This window comes from Medicago sativa, chromosome 6, assembly GCF_051527215.1.
Source record: "Medicago sativa cultivar Bolivia chromosome 6, Bolivia_mono, whole genome shotgun sequence".
Classification (NCBI taxonomy): Eukaryota; Viridiplantae; Streptophyta; class Magnoliopsida; order Fabales; family Fabaceae; genus Medicago; species Medicago sativa.
The window spans coordinates 66,228,779-66,248,787 of NC_140754.1; the positions used below are offsets into that span (position 1 = coordinate 66,228,779).

Here is a 20,009-nt window from a genome sequence, read left to right on the forward strand (position 1 = left end):
TAATACACATCCTGATTCAGGAAATTACTGTAAGTATTTATGTCTCTTGGTTGCATATAGTAAAAGGTATTGAAAGACCACTCAAGTTATATGGTGACATAATTCAGTCCTATAGTTATTTAACAACAAAGTCTATACGGTTCCTTACCTTGTAGATTATTGTTGTTAAATGATAGAACATGCGGAGACAAACTTTATGCTAGCTATACCACTAATCAAAGACATGACACATAAGGTCTTTCATATGGTTGTTGTCATCAAAGATGTCTTGGATTAGTGGGAATCTCTTTTACTTTATGTTCTATACTTTTGTTTTGGTATTGATACAGACTTTATGTTATGATTTTCTGCAGAAATAAAGTTCATGAGGTTATTATTGCTATAACCATTTCTGTATCATTTGTGCAAATTTTAAATTTGCAAAACTTCAGTTTGATCTCATTAAAGAATTTAGTTGGATCAGTTGGAAATAAGCATGATTTAGAGATCACATTACGTGAAATTTCAATGCCACTCATCCATATCAATCTATGTCATCAAGTGCATTGATATGGTGGTCGTCGGGGTTCCGTCACGTTATACGTCAGTGACGACAGCCGCGGTGGTCCCGTTATTAATGTATGAGGTGGACCAGATTGTAAAGTTGAAATCTAAAGATAAATAGCATTCAGTTGCGCGCCTAAAGAATTATGATATAATTATTAAGATATGTAGCCCAAGTGGGAGATTGTTGGAATATTTTATTATTTATTATATTCCAATATCATTATGTGGGCAAATATCGTAACAATAATTATATTATCTATTTATCATTTGTGGGCCTTAGTTGATTAGTGATCAAATTAAGTAATAAGGCTATTAGATTTCTAATTGGATAATTAATTAAATATTTAATTAGTTGATATGGACTCAATGAGTGGATGTCCGGATGGCCCATTAACAGAATAATGGGAAACCCTAATGGCCATCCAATATAAAAGAGGCTATGGTCCTCAATACACCGTACACGACAAACTCTCTCTTCTCCCCATCTGAAGAGAACTTGAGGCATAAAGATACCGGTTGAGGAAGAACCAAATCAGCCGCCGCTAACCGTGTTGATGTTGATGTTTGTTTCAGATCACCTCCTCTCTTTATCGTTGTTGCCGAGAGGGCTGCCACCAAAGCCTCCAGGTATTCCTAATACCCTATTTATTAATATCTTGATAAATCAAACATGTCGTAGATCCGTTCATATGTTCATTGTTTTGTCTTGCTTCCGCTGTTGATTCATAATTGTTGAACATGTTTTATGAAATCTGTTTTTTATTAAGACCTAAATTTCCAACACTTTGTACATAATCCAAGTATGTTTCCTTAGGCGCAAAAATCGTGTGGTAGATTGGAGTTTTGTTGAATATGGATAGGTTTTTTCTAGATTACCTTTGAAGAATGGTGGATAATTTACACATCAATCAATGAAAATGAACAATTTATTGGTGGGGTCAAGATAGTTTGTGAATACCATTTAAAAAGGTAAATGTTTATTGATTGAAGTAAGCCATTTAAAAAGGTAAATGTTCATTGATTGAAGTAAGTTACCCATCATTGTTCCATGAGTACTCTAGTTGTAACCATATGGATATGGATGGCTTAGTTAGTTTGAGTTATGTTTAAAATGAGTCAAATATTCTCAGTATAAATGCGAACGTAAAAGAAAATAACTCTCGTATATAAATTAAAAGTTCTACAAATGATAATTTCTAATTAATTGATAATATAATAATTTTAACCTTTACCATGTGTTTTGAGAGCACATGTTAAAAAACTAAATATATAAATTTTGTCTTTAACCTTTACCATGCATTAAAATTATTTTCATAAAATAATATATTAAAAGTATCACTTACTTTTTTTAAAGGGAAATGTTAACATGTGTTTTGAGAGCACATGTTAAAAAACTAAATATATAAATTTTGTCTTAAATTTTTTATCAATTTATTTTTTTAAAAAATAAATTATTATTTATTATTAAATACTTTTTACCGTAGAATTCTTAACATGTGTACATGTTTGCAAGGAGCTAGTCTTCTATGGTTACAAGATCAAATATATAGTGTTTAGGCACACATACAAAGAAACATATTTTCTATTAAAAAAATAAAGTACTCCCTCCGTCTCACAATAATTGTCTCTTTACCATTTTTTCTTTTTCTAAAAATAATTGTCACTTTAGAATATCAATGCAGCATTTATTATTTTTTTCCATTATTATACCCTTATTTATTGAATTTCATCCAACCTAACTACTCCACTAACTACAATTAATAAGGGTGTTTTAGTAAATGATACTAATTTTACCATCAAAATCAACACAATTAATCATTTTCTTAATACCCGTGCATAAACCTTAAACGACTATTATTTAGAGACGGAGGGAGTAAAATAAATATTTTGGGGAAAAGTGCATCATTATATGTGTGCCTAAACACTATGCATTTAATTTTGTGATCAATTTAATTTTGTGATCAAGTAAGTATTTTTCGTTAACAAAATCTATTTTTAATATCTATACTATATATAAAGAAAACTACCCCTTTCAGCACACTTTTGGGTTGGACTTTTCTTTCCAAAAATACCCTTAATTTTTAATTTTAATTTTAAATACAAATAACATATATAACAAATAGATAATAATAAATTTAATTTAAGGAGAAAACTTACACACAATTCCTTATGAACTGTTCTTAAAGTTAGCCAATTATAAAATAACACGTGGATTACTAATCCATGTCACTAATCATCCCCGTTAACCCTCTTTTACCTCCGTTAATCACATATCAAACTCACAAAAAATTAGCTCAAAACAAAAACTCATGTTACTTTTTTACCAGCCGATTTTATGTTGTACATCTGTGTTGTTCCTCTCAATACAACCGACAAAGATTGTCAAGTATTTACATATCCCTTCCACAAAAAACAGTATTTCCATATTATTTTATTAATATAAGCTACTCTTCCTTAACCTTTGATCAATTGTAACAAACGTGAGTAAAAAATAATGGTAAAGATTGGACTTTAAATTCTCTAAAAAAAGATTAGTAACAAACGTGAGGAAAAAATAATGTTGAAGATTGAACTTGAAATCCTCTAAAAAAAAGATTAGTAACAAACGTGAGAAAAAAATATTATTAAAGATTAGACCTTAAATCCTCTGAAAAAAAGATCAGTAACAAACGTGAGCAAAAAATTCTGTTAAAGATTAGACTTTAAATCCTCTAAAAAAAATTAGTAACAAACATGGACAAAAAATAATGTTAAAGATTGGACTTTAAATCCTCTAAAAAAAAGATTAGTAACAAACGTGAGCAAAAAATAATAATGTTAAAGATTGGACTTTAATACTGTAAAAAAAGATTAGTAACAAACGTGAACAAAAAATAATGTTAAAGATTGGACTTTAAATCTTCTGAAAAAAGATTAGTAACAAACGTGAACAAAATATAATGTTAAAGATTGAACTTTAAATCCTCTAAAAAAAAGATTAATAACAAATGTGAGCAAAAAATAATGTTAAAGATTGGACTTTAAATCCTCAAAAAAAAATTAGGACTCAAAATATTTCAGAAAAAGATTTGTTAGCACTATATTAAATATTAATTATCAATCAGTTTTCAGGAAAAGAACATAATTTGTTGTCATTTGACGAGGTTGAAGGGGATACTCATAACTTATATCAACAAGAATTCCTAAACTCAAATCCTTTAAAAAAAATAATAACAAACGTGAGCAAAAAATAATGTTAAAGATTGGACTTTAAATCCTCTATAAAAAATTAGGACTCAAAATATTTCAGAAAAAGATTTGTTAGCACTATATTAAATATTAATTATCAATCAGTTTTCATGAGAAGAACATAATTTGTTGTCATTTGACGAGGTTGAAGGGGATACTCATAACTTATATCAACAAGAATTCCTAAACTCAATTGCTCAAGGAAGTATCCCACCACATATTTTAAAGGTAAAAAAAGGTGCACCTTTGATGTTGTTGCGAAACATAGACCCTAGATATGGTCTGTGTAATGGGACACGATTGTTATGTTGTTGTTTATTTAAGAATATGTTTGATATGGATATCCTAATAGGAAACAATGCTGGAAAAAGAGCATTTTTGCCCAAAATTAAATTAAAAATAAATGTGAGTTCAGGACTTCCCTTTATGCTTAGTAGAAAACAGTTTTCCGTTGGACTAAGTTTTGCTATTACCATAAATAAGTCACAAGGGCAGACCATTCACAATGTCAGAATCTATCTTCCACGACATGTTTTCATCCATGGACAATTATATGTAGCTTTATCAAGAGGGTTTTCTCAAAATTCAACAAAAGTTCTCATTAAAGAAGGGAAAATAGAAGGAGAAGATGGAGACTTTACGAATAATGTAGTTTTTAAAGATATTTTTTATCGTAATCATAACAATGTTTCTTTTACATAACATGTGATTTATACATTTATGTTATGATGTTTCTAATTACTATTAGAATAAACATAAATGATCATTATTTTATCTTAATTTTATATGCAGGCAAACTAAAATACGTTAAGTTCAAAAATAATTTTTCTATATGCATTGACAATATTTTGTTTATAAATCAATATATCAATAATTTTCATTAATATTCTAAAATTAAAAATTTTAATCAAAATTATAAAAACAAACATAATATAATAATCACATGCGTTAACGCAGTGTAGAAAGAGCGGACAGACGGGCACGATAGTGCCCGTCTTTCCGCTAGTATAGTATAAAAAAAATTAAAATTAAATGGAGTTAAGATCTACTTTCAACACAAAGGAGATAATGCTAAAAAGAGCATTATTCCTATGAAATGCTTTATTACCTTATTAAGCTGTTTATGTCGACGGTCGATGAATAGAAAACATATTTTCTTTCTCTACTCCTTATCTTCATTAGTTTCCCTTTCACTTTGTCAAATCAACCATTTGTTTGGACCTCGTAACTCACACACATCCAATTTTTATTTTTTTATTACTCACACACATCCAATTTTTTTTTTTTTTTATTACTCTTCTTATTACGTCATCAACTTATTGTATTTATCACACTTATTTCTCTCTCAAATGTGTCTGAATTTTGAACGCACAAAAATCATTTTCCTTAATTTTAAGGGTTTTGTCTAATGGTAAAACGACATATCTTAAATTCAAAAGTCGGTTTGAATTCCGCTAGTATCTTTCAAGGAACGTAAATATATATACCTTTGTGAGCATTTTAGTTTAAAAATCTTGTATGGGACATCATCCCTATACTCTAATTTTTTCTAAAAAAAAAAAACCATTTTCATTCCCAAATATAACCAAACACAAAGCCTCCAAATAGACAAACCAATTGTCTATACTTATATAATGTCCAACTGACTAACACAAACACACACATAACTGTTACATCATTCCTTCAACCATGCTTCCCTATATATAGCACACCTTGCTCTTAACTCTCTTAACACTTTGTTTTCAATTCCCACTTTCACTATAAACTTTATATATGCACTCTACAACACATACACATGTTTCCAACTAACATCACTTCCTCTTCACACCCCTTTTCCCCAGAGACTTCCTCTTCCTCCCATATGTCATTGCCGAATTTGGAGGTCTCTCATGGAATGCCAATTTCCACCAAGGATGTGCGGTTAGCTGCGAGTACCCCAAAGAAGCGTGCAGGGAGAAAGAAGTTCAAGGAGACTCGCCACCCGGTGTATAGGGGTGTGAGGAGTAGGAACTTAGGTAAATGGGTGTGTGAAATGAGGGAGCCTAACAAAAAGACTAAGATATGGCTAGGAACGTTTCCAACGCCTGAGATGGCAGCACGAGCCCATGATGTCGCGACATTGGCATTCAGAGGTTGTTACGCCTGTCTCAACTTTGCAGACTCTGCCTGGCGGCTCCCTATTCCAGTCTCTATGGAGACAAAAGATATACAAAAGGCGGCAGCAGAAGCCGCAGAGGCTTTCAAACCAGACAAGATTTTATTGACTAGTGATATTGACACGGTTGTAGCTGCCGATGCCACAGAGGAGCAACTTATGTTTAGTATGGAAGAGGAAGAAGAAGAAGAAAAAGAGGAGGAAGTGTTGAACATTCCAGAGTCGTTGAGGAATATGGCTCTAATGTCCCCTACACATAGCTTTGAGCATGAATATCAAGGTATTAATGCAGACTTTCAAGATATTGAGGTGTCACTATGGAGTTTTTCAATTTGATTTGATTTTTTTTTTAAGAAACAATTTCATTTGTTTGGTTAATTTATTTTTATGTTATAATAAAGTTTACTTATATATTTTGATTGTCTAATGTAAAATGTTTGTACTGTACAATTTTTTGTTAGTAGATACTTGAAATTGAAAAAGATTATTTTTGTAAGTTTTTCTGTGAATGCAATATGACATTTTACAAATTACAAGATTTCATCGTTCCATTTCCTTGAATGATGATATTGTCAATTATTTCCTTTTAACTAAATTAAGCGAATTAGAAGTTGAACTCCGATTGGTAGTTGTGCATAAAGAACAATTTCAGACCAAGAGTAGACAACAAGTTTTTTTAAATCGGTTGTGTTCATGATCCTTTAAAAAAGTAGTTTTGTTTGTAGGAAAATTTTGTGGTATCAAAGAATGCTTCTTGATTGTCTTACAATAGAGTCTTGGTCAGTTAGCTTGATCAAAGATTTGGAAAGGTGGATAAGAAACTTTATTTGGAGCGGTTACTGATAGATAATAAAATAATGAGCTAGCTTTTGGGATGAGATTCAAACTTATTTAACAGTGACATCAAGCAAAGGAAGCTTGTAACAGTTGCTTGGCACAAAGTTTCTACCCCTTTGAGTGAAGGTGGCTTTGGAATTGGGTCTTTATCTTAAATCAATGAAGCTGCTAATCTTGAGTTCGGAACATCTTCAATCTCAGCTGCACTAAGCTCAATTTTTTAGGAGTAGGATGCTAAGAAATAACAATGCAATTAATTATCATATATTCTCATCTACCTGGAGTGGTATGAAACATAAATCCTCAAAAGTGATGGATAATGTATCTTGGCAACTTGGTAATGGAGAGAGTATCAACTTCTGATCTGACCCTTGGTGTGGGGATCCATTGACTCATGCTCTAAATATTCCTCCAACCCTTCTTCATGTCTCTAATCCACAGTGAAGGTCCTTTTTATCAATGATAAATGGAACATTCCTCAGTCCATTCCAAAGTGAAGGTCCTTAACCTTCTACGCTGAAAGACATACACAGAAGATCAAGACGAAGATTTATGATCAGCATAAAGTTAACGCTCTATAAATCTAAGTCATCATATGTGGACAAATATGACGACATACTTTATGATCAAGGAACGAGTCAACTTTTTGTAGTCACCCTTATGTGGATCAACCAACCCTCGATGCCAAGGCGGTCTTCAAGACCAAGACGATGCTCTATACTTCAAATGATGCAATGAATCCTTCTAGGATAAGGAAATCAAGCATTGACTTGCATACATGAGGAAAGAACAATCAAGTGCATCAATGGTGAAGTTAAATACAAAGATTCGTCAACTGTAATCAAGGCATAGATTACACACAACGGTCAAGCATTGAAGGACAAGGATCTTCAACAACATACTTATTTAAACTTCTCCTATATAAAGGAAAGGCATCTGTTGTAGAAGTTTACGAATTAAATATACATACTTACGAACTAACCTTGTTGAAACACTGTAATACAAATCAAAACAGATACACTTTAAGTAGTGTACTGCACTCATATAGTTTACTACTCATTGAGTTTGTGCAAATTGATGACAGATTATCTTACGTTATTCTAAACATGTTTTTCAATTATTTTCAATTAATTTTCATCCATAATAAAGGTGTATTAGAACAATTGCTTATGATTTTCAGACATTTGTAATGTTTTCTATATTGAGTCATGTAATTCTAGTTTTTTCCGAGATATAACAGTTCTAGGGTGTTTTGATGTAATTCAAGAAGAAATCATGCGAATCAACAAAACAAAACATGTAAAGACTTGTGAGGACTTTGGGAAGACAATGAATGAAGATTCAAAAGGTCTCAGAAGACATTACAAATTGAGGAATTCTGTTCCCAAGTCCCAAGATATCTTATATGGAAGCAAAGACGAAGAAACATGCCCCAAATTTCAACATGGTATCAGAGCTTGCCGAATTCAAGGGCCACCTACCTATATTCGCATCACACCCAAAACGAGTGATGGACGTGAGAGGGTGTATTGGAAAAAACTCAAATCCTATATCGGATAGATAAAACTCTTGATAAGAGTTTATAAAACGGAGATACTTCTAACCTTATAAGCCGGTTTTGAAAGGGTATAAATATAATATAATGGAGTTAACTGATATTACTATACAAACTTTCATATTTTAGAAGGTAAACTAAAATACCCCGAGAAAACAGATGATGAAAATCACTTCAAGATGAACTATTAAGAAAAAAACCTAAGGTCCACAAATATGTGAATTACTATCATCAAGAAAAAGAAAATATGCCTGAAGCTGTAAAATCATCACAGAACGATGATTGTAAGATTCTTAAAAAGAAAATATGTCTGAATTAATTCAATCATCATACAAACTATAAGTAAACAATTTCAATTGTCATACCCATTTAATAGATGAACCAAGAGTTCGAGCATGGAAAATTTCATCAACATTAAATGCATATTCTTTTAACAACCTGTAGTTGTCAATAACTAACAGTCTGTATTTGGTCAACTATTTTTGAATGAAATTTTAAAACTATTTGATAATTCATTAAATAATTTCAAATGAACGTATAAAACTTCCAAATATCAATAGTTAGTTTGCACAGCTACAAATTTTGGGTTTATATAAAACTTTGTGTGTTTGATCATTAATATATTGTGACAATATTCAACAATTGGATTAATGAAATTCATCGCTAATGATTAAATGGAGTAACTCATCTCAGAGTTACTCTTGGAGTCAAGGGATCCTCAGTCATTTCCAATATATAAAGCAAAATCATTATTTCACAATTTCTCGGATCTAGCACGAGATTATTTGATTGATCAGTGGTCCAAAAAATAACATACAACAATCAAACAACAGCAAATCAGATATTGAACACAACAATTGTCACCCAAACAACAAATCTTCAACAATCCTTGTCAAAAAAATCTTCAACAATGCTGAGCATAGTTTTAGATTTAACAAGAGAAATGAAGCATGAAACTGAACTAAATAATGCAACGGGAAACTCACATGTGAATAATAAGATTACCACGGCGGTAGCAGGAGAGTTCCGACGCGGTCTGGTTCGAAATTCGAAATAAATGTAAGAAAATTTGAAATAAGATCGTAAGAAAATGAAAGAAGTCAGAATATGGAAGAAAATGTGAAAAAACTAAAACTGGAAAACTTTTCTATAAAAAAGAAAACTATAAGTTGACAAAATTGGTGGGGTTCAACAAACGTGCGCAGGGAAAGAAAACGAGTGGAAGGAATAGGATATTTTCTCATTTATTCCGTGTTTGTTTTGGAGGAAACATCCGAGAAAGAAGTAGGAGCGACAGATAACTGTAAGTTTGCTTCAGAACTTACACGCTAAGAAAGAAAACGAGTAGAAATAATAGGATATTTTCTCGTAAATTCCGTGTTTGACTTTGAAGAAACTGCCCCGAAAGAAGTAGGAGTGACAAATAATTAAAAAAATGGAATAATTCTTTTTAATATTTTTTAAGTGTCATTTTTTCATTCTTTTTAATTCTTTTTATCTGGAATTTTTTTTTTCATTCTTTTTAATTGTGAGTAACACTCTCTGACACACATCTCAATACACTACCTCCTATTCTTTCTAAAATTTATAGGATTAATTATGTTTTTTTTCCTCTATAAATATCTTAAATTTTGTTTTTAATTACTCTAAAAATTTTCATCAAGTTTTGGTCCCCTAAGTATTTTCTGTCATGAGTTTTGGTTCATTCTTTTAAGTATATTTGTATTATTTGAAATTTTGAATTGTTTTATGTAGTCATGTTTATATAGAAATTTCTCTTGCAAAAGTTCAAAGTTTTATAACAAGGGATTAATCAAAAATGAATTTTCAAGTTTTTACTGTTTAAAAATTCATATCTTCACTAAAACATTCTAATCTTTTTGAAGGAGATTGTCATAATATTTTAATCATTTATGTAAGACTTCATTCAAAAATACAAAGGATGCACATGAGTTGATATTAAAGCAGTCGTGACGGAAAATATCCAAGGGACCAAAACTTTGCTTAAATTTTTTAGAGAGATTAAAAACGAAATTTAATATATTTATAGGGCTAAAAAATTTATATATTTTTTTACTAAAAATAAACGCTATGCAAGCATTCAAATCGACAGAATACAAGATACATCGATATAATGATATCTTCTAAAAAAAATCGATATAATGATTATTTACTAACAACAAATAGGATAAATTTGCAAACAAACTTACAACATATGTTAATAATATAAAACGACAAAATACATATGCCTACACAATTTAAACTATTTGGTCTGGTACCTTTGATTTTTTATTAGAGGTTCCAATAATTAAAAACGGAGTAATATATTTTGATACATTATTTACTAAGTACTATTCTTAGCCTGGTGTGGTGTCCCTCTAGAAACCCGCACACTCTCTCTTGTCTCTTGCAAAATTCATGACCAATCACATATCTCCAACTAAGTAAACCAGCTGGCTTATATTACGCTTCTAAAATATCCAACTCACTCACACACTCACACTCTCACTGTTACCTTTTTCCCTCAAACACTTCCCTATATATATAACACAACTCACTCTTGACTTTCTTAAGTCTCAAGAACAAAAACAACAACCTCTTTACTCCATAATAACAAACACTTATCTTTAGTTCCAACTTTCACTATCAAAATCTTTTCCCACTCTCACAGACACAGACATGTCTCCAACTAACAACTCAGTCTCTTCCTCTTCCTCTGACATGTCGCTGCCAAATTCAGAGGGCTCTCATTGGATGTCAATTTGCAACGAGGAGATGCGGTTAGCGGCAACTACCCCGAAGAAGCGTGCAGGGAGGAAGAAGTTCAAGGAGACTCGCCACCCGGTATATAGGGGTGTGAGGAAGAGGAACTTAGATAAATGGGTGTGCGAAATGAGGGAGCCTAACAAGAAGACTAAGATTTGGCTAGGGACTTTCCCAACTGCGGAGATGGCAGCCCGTGCCCACGATGTTGCTGCAATGGCATTGAGGGGCCGCTACGCCTGTCTCAACTTTGCAGACTCCGCGTGGCGGCTCCCCAAACCTGCCACTACTCAAGCAAAGGATATACAAAAGGCAGCCACAGAAGCCGCCGAGGCTTTCAGACCAGACAAGACTTTAATGACTAATCACAATGACAATGACAAAGATAATAACATGGCTGTAGTTGCCACTGCCACTGAGGAGCAGAGTATGATTTGTATGGAAGAGAAAGAAGAAGTGATGAACATGCAAGAGATGTGGAGTAATATGGCGCTGATGTCCCCTACACATAGCTTGGGGTATTATGAGTATGAATATATCAATGAAGACTTTCAAGATGAGGAGGTTTCACTATGGAGTTTTTAATTTTTTTTTGTAGGAAAATGGTTTTTTTTAGCTAGTTTGATTCGTTTGGTTTACATTTATTTTTTTTTTGGATTGTAGAATGGAAATTGTCTGTAGTACACACCTTTTTATTAGTAGTACGGATTCTTCATAGGTTGAAATTGGAAAGGAAATTCTTTTTGTATTCTTTTCTTTGAATGTAGTCACTAAAGAAGCATAAAGTATTGAAAGAGGTAAAATCATTGTCTCTCTTCCCTTTTGTAGGATTTTGTGGAAAATGTACATACGTAACCATAGTGAAGCATATTAAGATGGAGGAAGTGCTTAATGTACCCCACACATAGCTTTGCCCAATCTGTTTGGGTATGATGTTGACTTTCAAGATGTTGAGGTATCACTACTAATAAAAGGTGACACGTTGCAACAAAAGACAATCTTTGTGAGAGAAAAAACAGATCAATAACTCTTACAAGAGAGAATAGTCTCTCTCTTTACTGTTGAATTCCATTTTTGGTGATAGCGTCTTCCTTCCAATTTTTTGGTCTGTTGTTGTTAGGTTTGTCTCATTCTTTTTGCTTAAAGGGTCTTCTAATTTGTCTTTTTCCCTTTTCTTGAATTGTAGAAGATGTATTTAGTTCAGCGTTCCAAAATCCTTAATGCTATTGGTTGATGGCCGACAGGAAATTCAAATTTTTTGTTTGTATGTGGTATTGTCGGTGATTAGCAGGTTTCTTTCAAACTTTTAAAGATTTGGTGGATTTATTGCAGAAATTGTCTAGGGTAGGGTGTAATTTTACTTAATATCTCTATTCTACCCCTCTGTTTTGAGGACTATATAAGGATGTGTTTGTGATTTGAGCGGAGCAGGTTTCCATCTGTGATTGAAAAAAACCTAAAGCTTCTTGTTGTCTTTGTTGTTTGGTTTCATCCTCAATTGAGTTTTAGGTTCTTCCTCTGATGGAAAAATCATTTGATTGTTTGGCTGACATTGTTCCTGGTTGTGAGAATTGGATGATCAAGGTGCGTGTTCTTAGGATGTGGGAAGTTCCTGCATTTCTCAAGCCTGATGAAACTAACTCGCTGGAGATGGTCTTGATTGATCACAAGGTATTTTATGAAATTACTTTGTTGATGATTTAACTGTATGTCAGGTTGATTCTTTTTTTTCTTCTTCTTCCTGATGGGATTTGTTTTGTGGTTTTTATGTTAGGGTGCCAAGCTTCATGCTACTGTTAGAAAACAGCTGTTATAAGTCTTCCAGAAGAAGTTGTTGGAAGGGGAGGTTTACAAGATGTAATAGAATTAGAATTTGGACATGGCTTGGTGATTGTTTTGCTGGTTGTGTTCTATTGGGACTATATTCAAAGATGGTTAGTTTTTTTATATTAGTTGCTCATGTTTATTTAGTTGATGAATTGTTATGTGTGTTGATATGGAATTGGAGATATGCACATCGCCTAAGATTCAATCTGGAACAATTTCTTAACTAAGAAAACTTCATATCTGCTATGTGGTTTAATAATGTTTAAAATACTATACTATTAATTGTTAGTGATTTGTAAATTAGTAAATTCCTAATCCTTGCTTGTGTTTGTCCCCTTGCTGAATAGGGAAATCTTTTGATACATTTGTATGTTTCCCAGTTTATGTTATAGTAGTCCAAAAACTGTTTGTCTGCATCTATTTGGTTGTCAGAGTTGCCTCTGATGTTGTCTGGTTTGTTTTTACTGAAAAATTTATGTCTTTTTAATGACTTTTATTATTATACTCATTGTTTGAATGGTGTTTTCCCTCCCCACCGAGTTATGAATTTTATATATATCACACAATGCTCATCTCATAACCATTAGGTGCAGAACACGTTGCTATTTTGATTGGTATCTTGCTTTGATTGTGTTTCTTTGGTTCCATGATTTGAGAATGAGTAGGCTTGCTGATTTTGTTGAAGACCAGACAATAACAAAATTTAATGATTTATGTTCTTCAAATGAGGAAGAAGTTTTCATTGTTATTGGTTGCTACTTTGGAGTTGAAAAGGGAATTGATATGTGGCTTCCTGAGAATGCCACTCACTTTGATCCCAAGTTTAGACTAAAGATAGGGGTTGGTAACAATGAGAAGGAAACTATTTTCCTTAGTGATTGTGTATCAATGATGGTTGCACAGGATACTTGTGATGTGTTGATGTCCTTGGTAGGTTTATGCAATGCACAATGCAGGTTGCTGTTTTATTCAAGTGTTTTTTTGTGTTTTAATGTTTTCATTATTTTGGTTATGTTATGATTTTGTTTTTTACTAGGATGGAGGATCTTCTTTGTATCCTAATGAGATGGAAGACTTATTTGGTGAGGTATTTTGTGTGCTTGGCAATTAGCTTTATCTAAAGATTGTTGGTTGACTTAAGCAGTTGTGTTTTCATTTCAGGAACAGCCTCAACATGTTGAGGTTGCTCAGGTTGTTGAATCTCCTCATGATACACTTGATTGCTCTATCTCCACTGGTACATAAGTCAAGAAGGGGGGAGACTCCAGTGCCGTTGGAGGAGTTGTTGGTGGGGATGTAAAACAAGAGAAGATATAAGGAAGCTTTTGTAGTGGATGATGGCATGGAGTCACTTTATTCAATTGATATATGGAAGGGTTGTTGAAGATGAATGACTTTTGTTCGTGGATGTCGTTTGTGTTATTGTACCTTGGAATTATCCCACATGCTTGCTGCTAATTTCCTATTTGTGTCTCTGTTTATGTTGTTGTACTTTTTTTGTTGAAAGAAGTCGTGTGGCTCTTTTAGTGTTCCTTGGAGCATGCCTCATTGCGTTGTTGTTGTTAAGATGTACCATTATACTTATAATTCTGTGGTGGCAAGTTTGTTATCAATTACAATCACCTAAGATGCTAAAAAGGGTAATATGATTTTTTTATAAATGATGAGATTATGCTTTTCTTATGAAGCGGTATTTCGTTTTTGGTTATGGTGGTATTTTCTAAGGGTGCTCTCATGTAGTGTGTATATTATCATTCTATAGGTAAAGCCATCTCTTTTTTTTGTCTCTTTAGTGAAATTTCGCCTTCGAAATAATTGTTCGTCCTCAGTCCCCTGCTATGAATCACATAACACATAGTAGAAGACTTAAATATAAATTTCATAAGATTTTACTGAATTGATGCAAGAATGTTTACAAGAAATTGATCCCAAAAGAATTGGTGCAAGAATATATCCAAGAAATTTATAACTGCCATGGTTTTTATTTTTGTTCGTGTGGCGTGGTGACCTTGAGTAGTCTGTGACCAACGGTAACTGCCATGGTTTTCATTTTTAGAATCGAAGGTGAACATGATTTGTTTGTATTTTTTTCGTCACGTTGAGTTTGTCAGCTTTGTACTGGAGTGTCGCTTACGCCCGTGCAACGCGCGGGCAGCACACTAGTAATTCACAAAGAAGCAAAGAATTTCTGAAGTACTATTTAACGAAAAAAATCCGTAAATGGCAAAGGGTTTGAAATCTCTTATAAAAGGACATTGAGTGTTTGAAGAAACCAAGAGAAATACATGTAACTAATTGTGTCAAAACTCTGATGAAATTTTAGCGCAAAATCATTTGTACCGTGCTTAATTAGTTTACCACTCTTAAGTGTTTAGAGATACTCTTTAGATACAAAATCATTTGTATAGTGCTTAATTAGTTTACCACTCTTAAAGGTTGACGTGTAAACAAACAACAAATTCTTGTAAACTCTTGATCATGTTGGATTGAAGGAAGTCCTCAAGGAGAGGCAGGAAATCTAAGACGTGATGTCTAAGTACTTTTGTAATCAAGCTTGATTATAGTGGAAAAATCTCTCAAGTATGAAGGGACTAGACGTAATCTTGGATTGTGGAATGAAGCGGGATAAATATCTGTGATGATCTTTTCTCTCTCTCTCTCTACTGCTTATCTTTCATACGCTCTCGATCTATTTGAAGTTAGAAAATATATATTTTTTTTTTTAAAAAGGCAACACAATTCATAATCTCCCTTTCTTTTGTTTTTCTCACCCTTATATTGCTCCTTCAAACATAATTTTTTTTTATATAAAAAAGGTGCACACATTATATATATATATACACGTGAAATATAGTCTTGTAGTAGAACTTTATCATTTGCTGCAATCATTCCAACCTTCTTAGGATAATTTGAGGTGATTTTGTTTCTTAATGGCAAACAATGAGAGGTGATTATCTTATCAAAACAACAAATAGAAAAAATGATACTACATGTTTACTTTTTCTTCAAACCTTAAGTATTGTCTAAACCAACGAGGCTTACTTCGACATGTATGTAAATCGTTCATAATTTCACCAAGAACAAGAAAAAATGCCTGAAGTTGTTAAATTCATCGAGGGAGGATGGTAAAATTCCCTGCAATATAAGTTATAATACTCCCTCCGTCTCACAATAATTGTCTCTTTACCATTTTTTCTTTTTCTCAAAATAATTGTCACTTTAGAATACCAATGCAGCATTTATTATTTTTTTTCCATTATTATACCCTTATTTATTGAATCTCATCCAACTTAACTACCCAACTAACTACAATTAATAAGGGTGTTTTAGTAAATGATACTAATTTTACCATCAAAATCAACACAACTAATCATTTTCTTAATAACCGTGCATAAACCTTAAACGACTATTATTTAGAGACGGAGGGAGTACATCTTTATGTCAACAAGCTTTGTATATTTCACAAATGCTTCCTTAATACTGAATACCTTGAGGACGATTAAAGTAAACTTATAAATGTGTGTTAGAATTGATGGTGATTTTGATAAAAACTACACTTTAGAGCTTCAACAAAATTATGTTGTCGCTGTGGTTTTGTCAAACTCACTGTCAATCTAAACATACAATAAATTACTTACTTGTTACAAACTTTAAAAAAAAATAAAAAAATACTCAAATCCTACCTTGAGACACATTGAAGTCCAAAATCTGCACCAAATTATAGTACTAAACATAATAAAAGTAACAAGAAAACACATTTGCAAGTTTTAATGAAATGGCAGCCGAATGTGCATAAGGTAGATTAGAGTATGATGATAAATGTTTCATGAAAACATAAAAATGGCGTAAAAAGTATAGAACCATGTGCAAGTTTCCATGGTCGCGGCAGGAGAGTTCCGGCACGGTAGCATGGTGAAGCAGAAGAGTTACCACAGCCACGGACGGAGAGTTTCGGCACCGTAGCACGGTAAAAAAAAAAATATGGTTTGAAATAATGAAAGAAATTAGAACCTGGAAGAAAATGGAAAATATCAGAATCTAGAAGAAGAAAATATGAAAAACTAAAAGTGGAAAAATAAGTGAGAGAAAAAAACAAGAACAAAAACAGTTGAAAAAAATTGGTGGGGTTCAGAATCTACGCGTGCTGGGAAAGAAAACGAGTGGAAGGAATAGGATATTTTTCTAGTATATTCCATGTTTGTTTTTGAACTTACTCGCTAAGAAAGAAAACGAGTGGAAGGAATAGGATATTTTTCTACTATAATCCATGTTTGTTTTGTAACTTACTCGCTTAAAAAGAAAACGAGTGGAAGGAATAGGATATTTTCTGGTAAATTCCGTGTTTGACTTTGAAGAAACTGCCCCTAAAGAAGTAGGAGTGACCAATAATTAAAAAATGGTATATTTTTTCTACTTTTTTTAAGTGTATTTTATTTGAAGTCGTGTTAGTAATAGTCTCTAACACATTTTAATGCACTCTCTTCTATTTTGTTAAAATTTATAAGGTAAAATATTCTTTGGTACTTTTAAAAATCTTAAATTTCATTTTTAATCCATAAAAAAATATCATCATGTTTTGGTCCCCCAAGTATTTTCCATAATGATTAATGAGTTTTTCGTTCCTTATTTTAAGTAAACTCAAGTGTATAGTTCAAATTTTTTTTTTTTGCAAACATTTTTAGTATATTATAGAAATCTCTCTTGCAAAAGTTCAAATTTATTTAAGAAGTGATGAATTAAATATGAATTATTATATTTTTAGTACTTTAAGTTCATATTTAATTAAGTTTTTTAAAAATATACCAAATTTTTGTGGAAAAGATTGCAATAGTATTATAAACATCTCTATAAAAATTCATTCAAAAATACAAATAGTACACATGAGTTGACTTAAAAACAATGACCAAAAGTTGTGATGAAAAACATTTGGGAGACCAAAACATGTTGAAATTTTGTAGAGAGACCAAAAACAAAATTTGATATACTTATATGGATAAAAAAAACTTATTTAATCCAAATCTATATGAGTCTCATCAAATTTATATTTGACCCACATAATCTGTAAGCAGTGCTTATGTCTCATAAAAATTGTTACATTTGTGTTTTATTTGTCTCAAAATAATTGTTATTTTAAAATCTTGTGCAATATTCATTTTATTTTTTCATTATTATATAATTATTTATTGCATTTCACTCAAATTAGCTACTTGATTAACGACAATTAATAAGTATGTTTTAGTAAATAATATTAATTTTGTAATTGAAATTATTTCAACTAATCATTTTCTTGATAACTATATTCACATGGATCGTTTAATTACCTTATTAGTCTTTATCGAGGTGAAAAAACAACATTATTTTGTGTCCTGGAAGGTTGTACTCCCTCCGTTCATAATTTGTTTGTCCTTAAAATATATCATCATAAAACTTCTAGATGTATTTATTATTATTATTTGAAATATATTTCTTATTAATACTATCAATTTGTCTCAAAATACGCAAAATCAACATTGAAATACAAATGGTATTTTATTTAGAAATAAGAATACATACTTTTAAACCATCTTTACTAATACCCTTGATTTTTATTAGAGGTTCCAATAATAAAAAGGGGGGTAAAATATTTTAATAAATTATTACTATTCTTAGGCTGGTGTGGTGTCCCTCTAGAAACCCGCACACTTTCTCTGGGAGAGGATTGTCTCCTGTGACATTAGAGTCCAGTGAATTTCCATCCCTTAATTTGCAATGAGAGAGAAAGAGAAAAAAGGGAAAAGATGCATTTAAGGGTGGGGATTAAAACTGGAGAGAGTCCAGTGAAAACCTCACTGGAGGGGATCCATCCCCCACTTTCTCTTGTCTCTTGCAATACTCATGACCAATCACAAAGCCTCCTACTAGGCAAAGCGCAGCTGTCTCATTACAACTCACACTCTCACTGTTAGTCTGTTACTGTTACCTTTTCCCTCAAACACTTCCCTATATATATTTATAACACAACTTACTCTTGACTTTCTTAAGTCCCAAGAACAAAAACAACAACCTCTTTAATCATATTCAGTTCCAACTTTCACCATAAATTTTTTTTCTCACCCTCACAGACAAAGACATATGTGTCAGGAAGAGGAACTTAGATATGGGTTTGTGAAATGAGGGAGCCTAACAAGAAGACTAAAATTTGGCTAGGGACTTTCCCAACTGCCGAGATGGCAGCCCGTGCTCACGATGTTGCTGCAATGGCATTGAGGGGCCGTTACGCCTGTCTCAACTTTGCAGACTCGGCATGGCGGCTCCCCAAACCTGCCACTACTCAGGCAAAGGATATACAAAAAGCAGCTACTAAGGCCGCCGAGGCTTTCAGACCAGACAAAACTTTGATGACTAATCACAATGACAATGACAAAGAGAATGACATGGCTGTAGTTGCCACTGCCACTGCCATTGAGGAGCAGAGTATGATTTGTATGGAAGAGAAAGAAGGAGTGATGAACATGCAAGAGATGTGGAGTAATATGGCGCTAATGTCTCCTACACATAGCTTGGGGTATTATGAGTATGAATATATTCATGAAGACTTTCAAGATGAGGAGGTTTCACTATGGAGTTTTTGATTTTTTTTTTGGTAGGAAAATGGTTTTTTTTAGCTAGTTTGATTCGTTTGGTTTACATTTATTTATTTTTGGATTGTAGAATGGAAATTGTCTGTAGTACACACCTTTTTATTAGTAGTACGGATTCTTCATAGGTTGAAATTGGAAAGGAAATTCTTTTTGTATTCTTTTCTTTGAATGTAGTCACTAAAGAAGCATAAAGTATTGAAAGAGCTAAAATCATTGTCTCTCTTCCCTTTTGTAGGATTTTATGGAAAATGTACATACGTAACCATAGTGAAGCATATTAAGATGGAGGAAGTGCTTAATGTACCCCACACATAGCTTTGCCCAATTTGCTTGGACATGATGTTGACTTTCAAGATGTTGAGGTGTCACTACTAATAAAAGGAGACACGTTGCAACAACAGACAAATCTTTGTGAGAGAAAAAACGGATGATTTACAAAGAAGTAAAGAATTTCTGAAGTACTCCCTCCGTTTTTAAA

General features: G+C 32.4%; 1 protein-coding gene, 2 long non-coding RNA genes and 3 pseudogenes across 5 annotated transcripts in view; 5 read left to right on the top strand and 1 right to left on the bottom strand.

Annotated features, from left to right (window-relative positions):
* The window catches only part of LOC146916428 (uncharacterized), an 84,036-nt gene that overhangs the window by 36,653 nt on the left and 27,374 nt on the right, over positions 1–20,009 (top strand). The gene's annotated exons all lie outside the window — the stretch shown is intronic.
* Positions 5,380–6,379, top strand: LOC146916429 (dehydration-responsive element-binding protein 1A pseudogene; annotated as a pseudogene). The gene has a single exon (XR_015015049.1). The product of XR_015015049.1 is annotated as a dehydration-responsive element-binding protein 1A pseudogene (transcript).
* Positions 6,643–9,455, bottom strand: LOC146916430 (uncharacterized). The gene is made up of 3 exons (XR_015015050.1): positions 7,386–9,455; positions 7,045–7,282; positions 6,643–6,967 (listed from the first exon to the last, which is right to left on the bottom strand). It is a non-coding gene; the product is annotated as an uncharacterized LOC146916430 (long non-coding RNA).
* On the top strand, positions 10,887–11,832 carry LOC146916431 (dehydration-responsive element-binding protein 1E pseudogene; annotated as a pseudogene). Its single transcript, XR_015015051.1, has one exon. The product of XR_015015051.1 is annotated as a dehydration-responsive element-binding protein 1E pseudogene (transcript).
* Positions 12,606–14,594, top strand: LOC146916432 (uncharacterized). The gene is made up of 5 exons (XM_085717789.1): positions 12,606–12,755; positions 12,885–13,018; positions 13,577–13,867; positions 13,948–13,998; positions 14,073–14,594. Exons 1-5 carry the CDS (start codon positions 12,606–12,608, stop codon positions 14,209–14,211), a joined length of 765 nt encoding a protein of 254 aa, XP_085573915.1. The 3' UTR covers positions 14,212–14,594.
* LOC146916433 (dehydration-responsive element-binding protein 1E pseudogene) lies at positions 18,689–20,006 on the top strand (annotated as a pseudogene).

Excerpts from the sequence above, each read along its gene's own strand:
- LOC146916432 (XM_085717789.1), top strand. The coding sequence starts at position 12,606 with ATGGAAAAATCATTTGATTGTTTGGCTGACATTGTTCCTGGTTGTGAG. Across the intron at positions 12,756-12,884 it reads TGGTCTTGATTGATCACAAG|AAAACAGCTGTTATAAGTCT; the intron begins GTATTTTATGAA and ends TGCTACTGTTAG. Across the intron at positions 13,868-13,947 it reads TTATGCAATGCACAATGCAG|GATGGAGGATCTTCTTTGTA; the intron begins GTTGCTGTTTTA and ends GTTTTTTACTAG.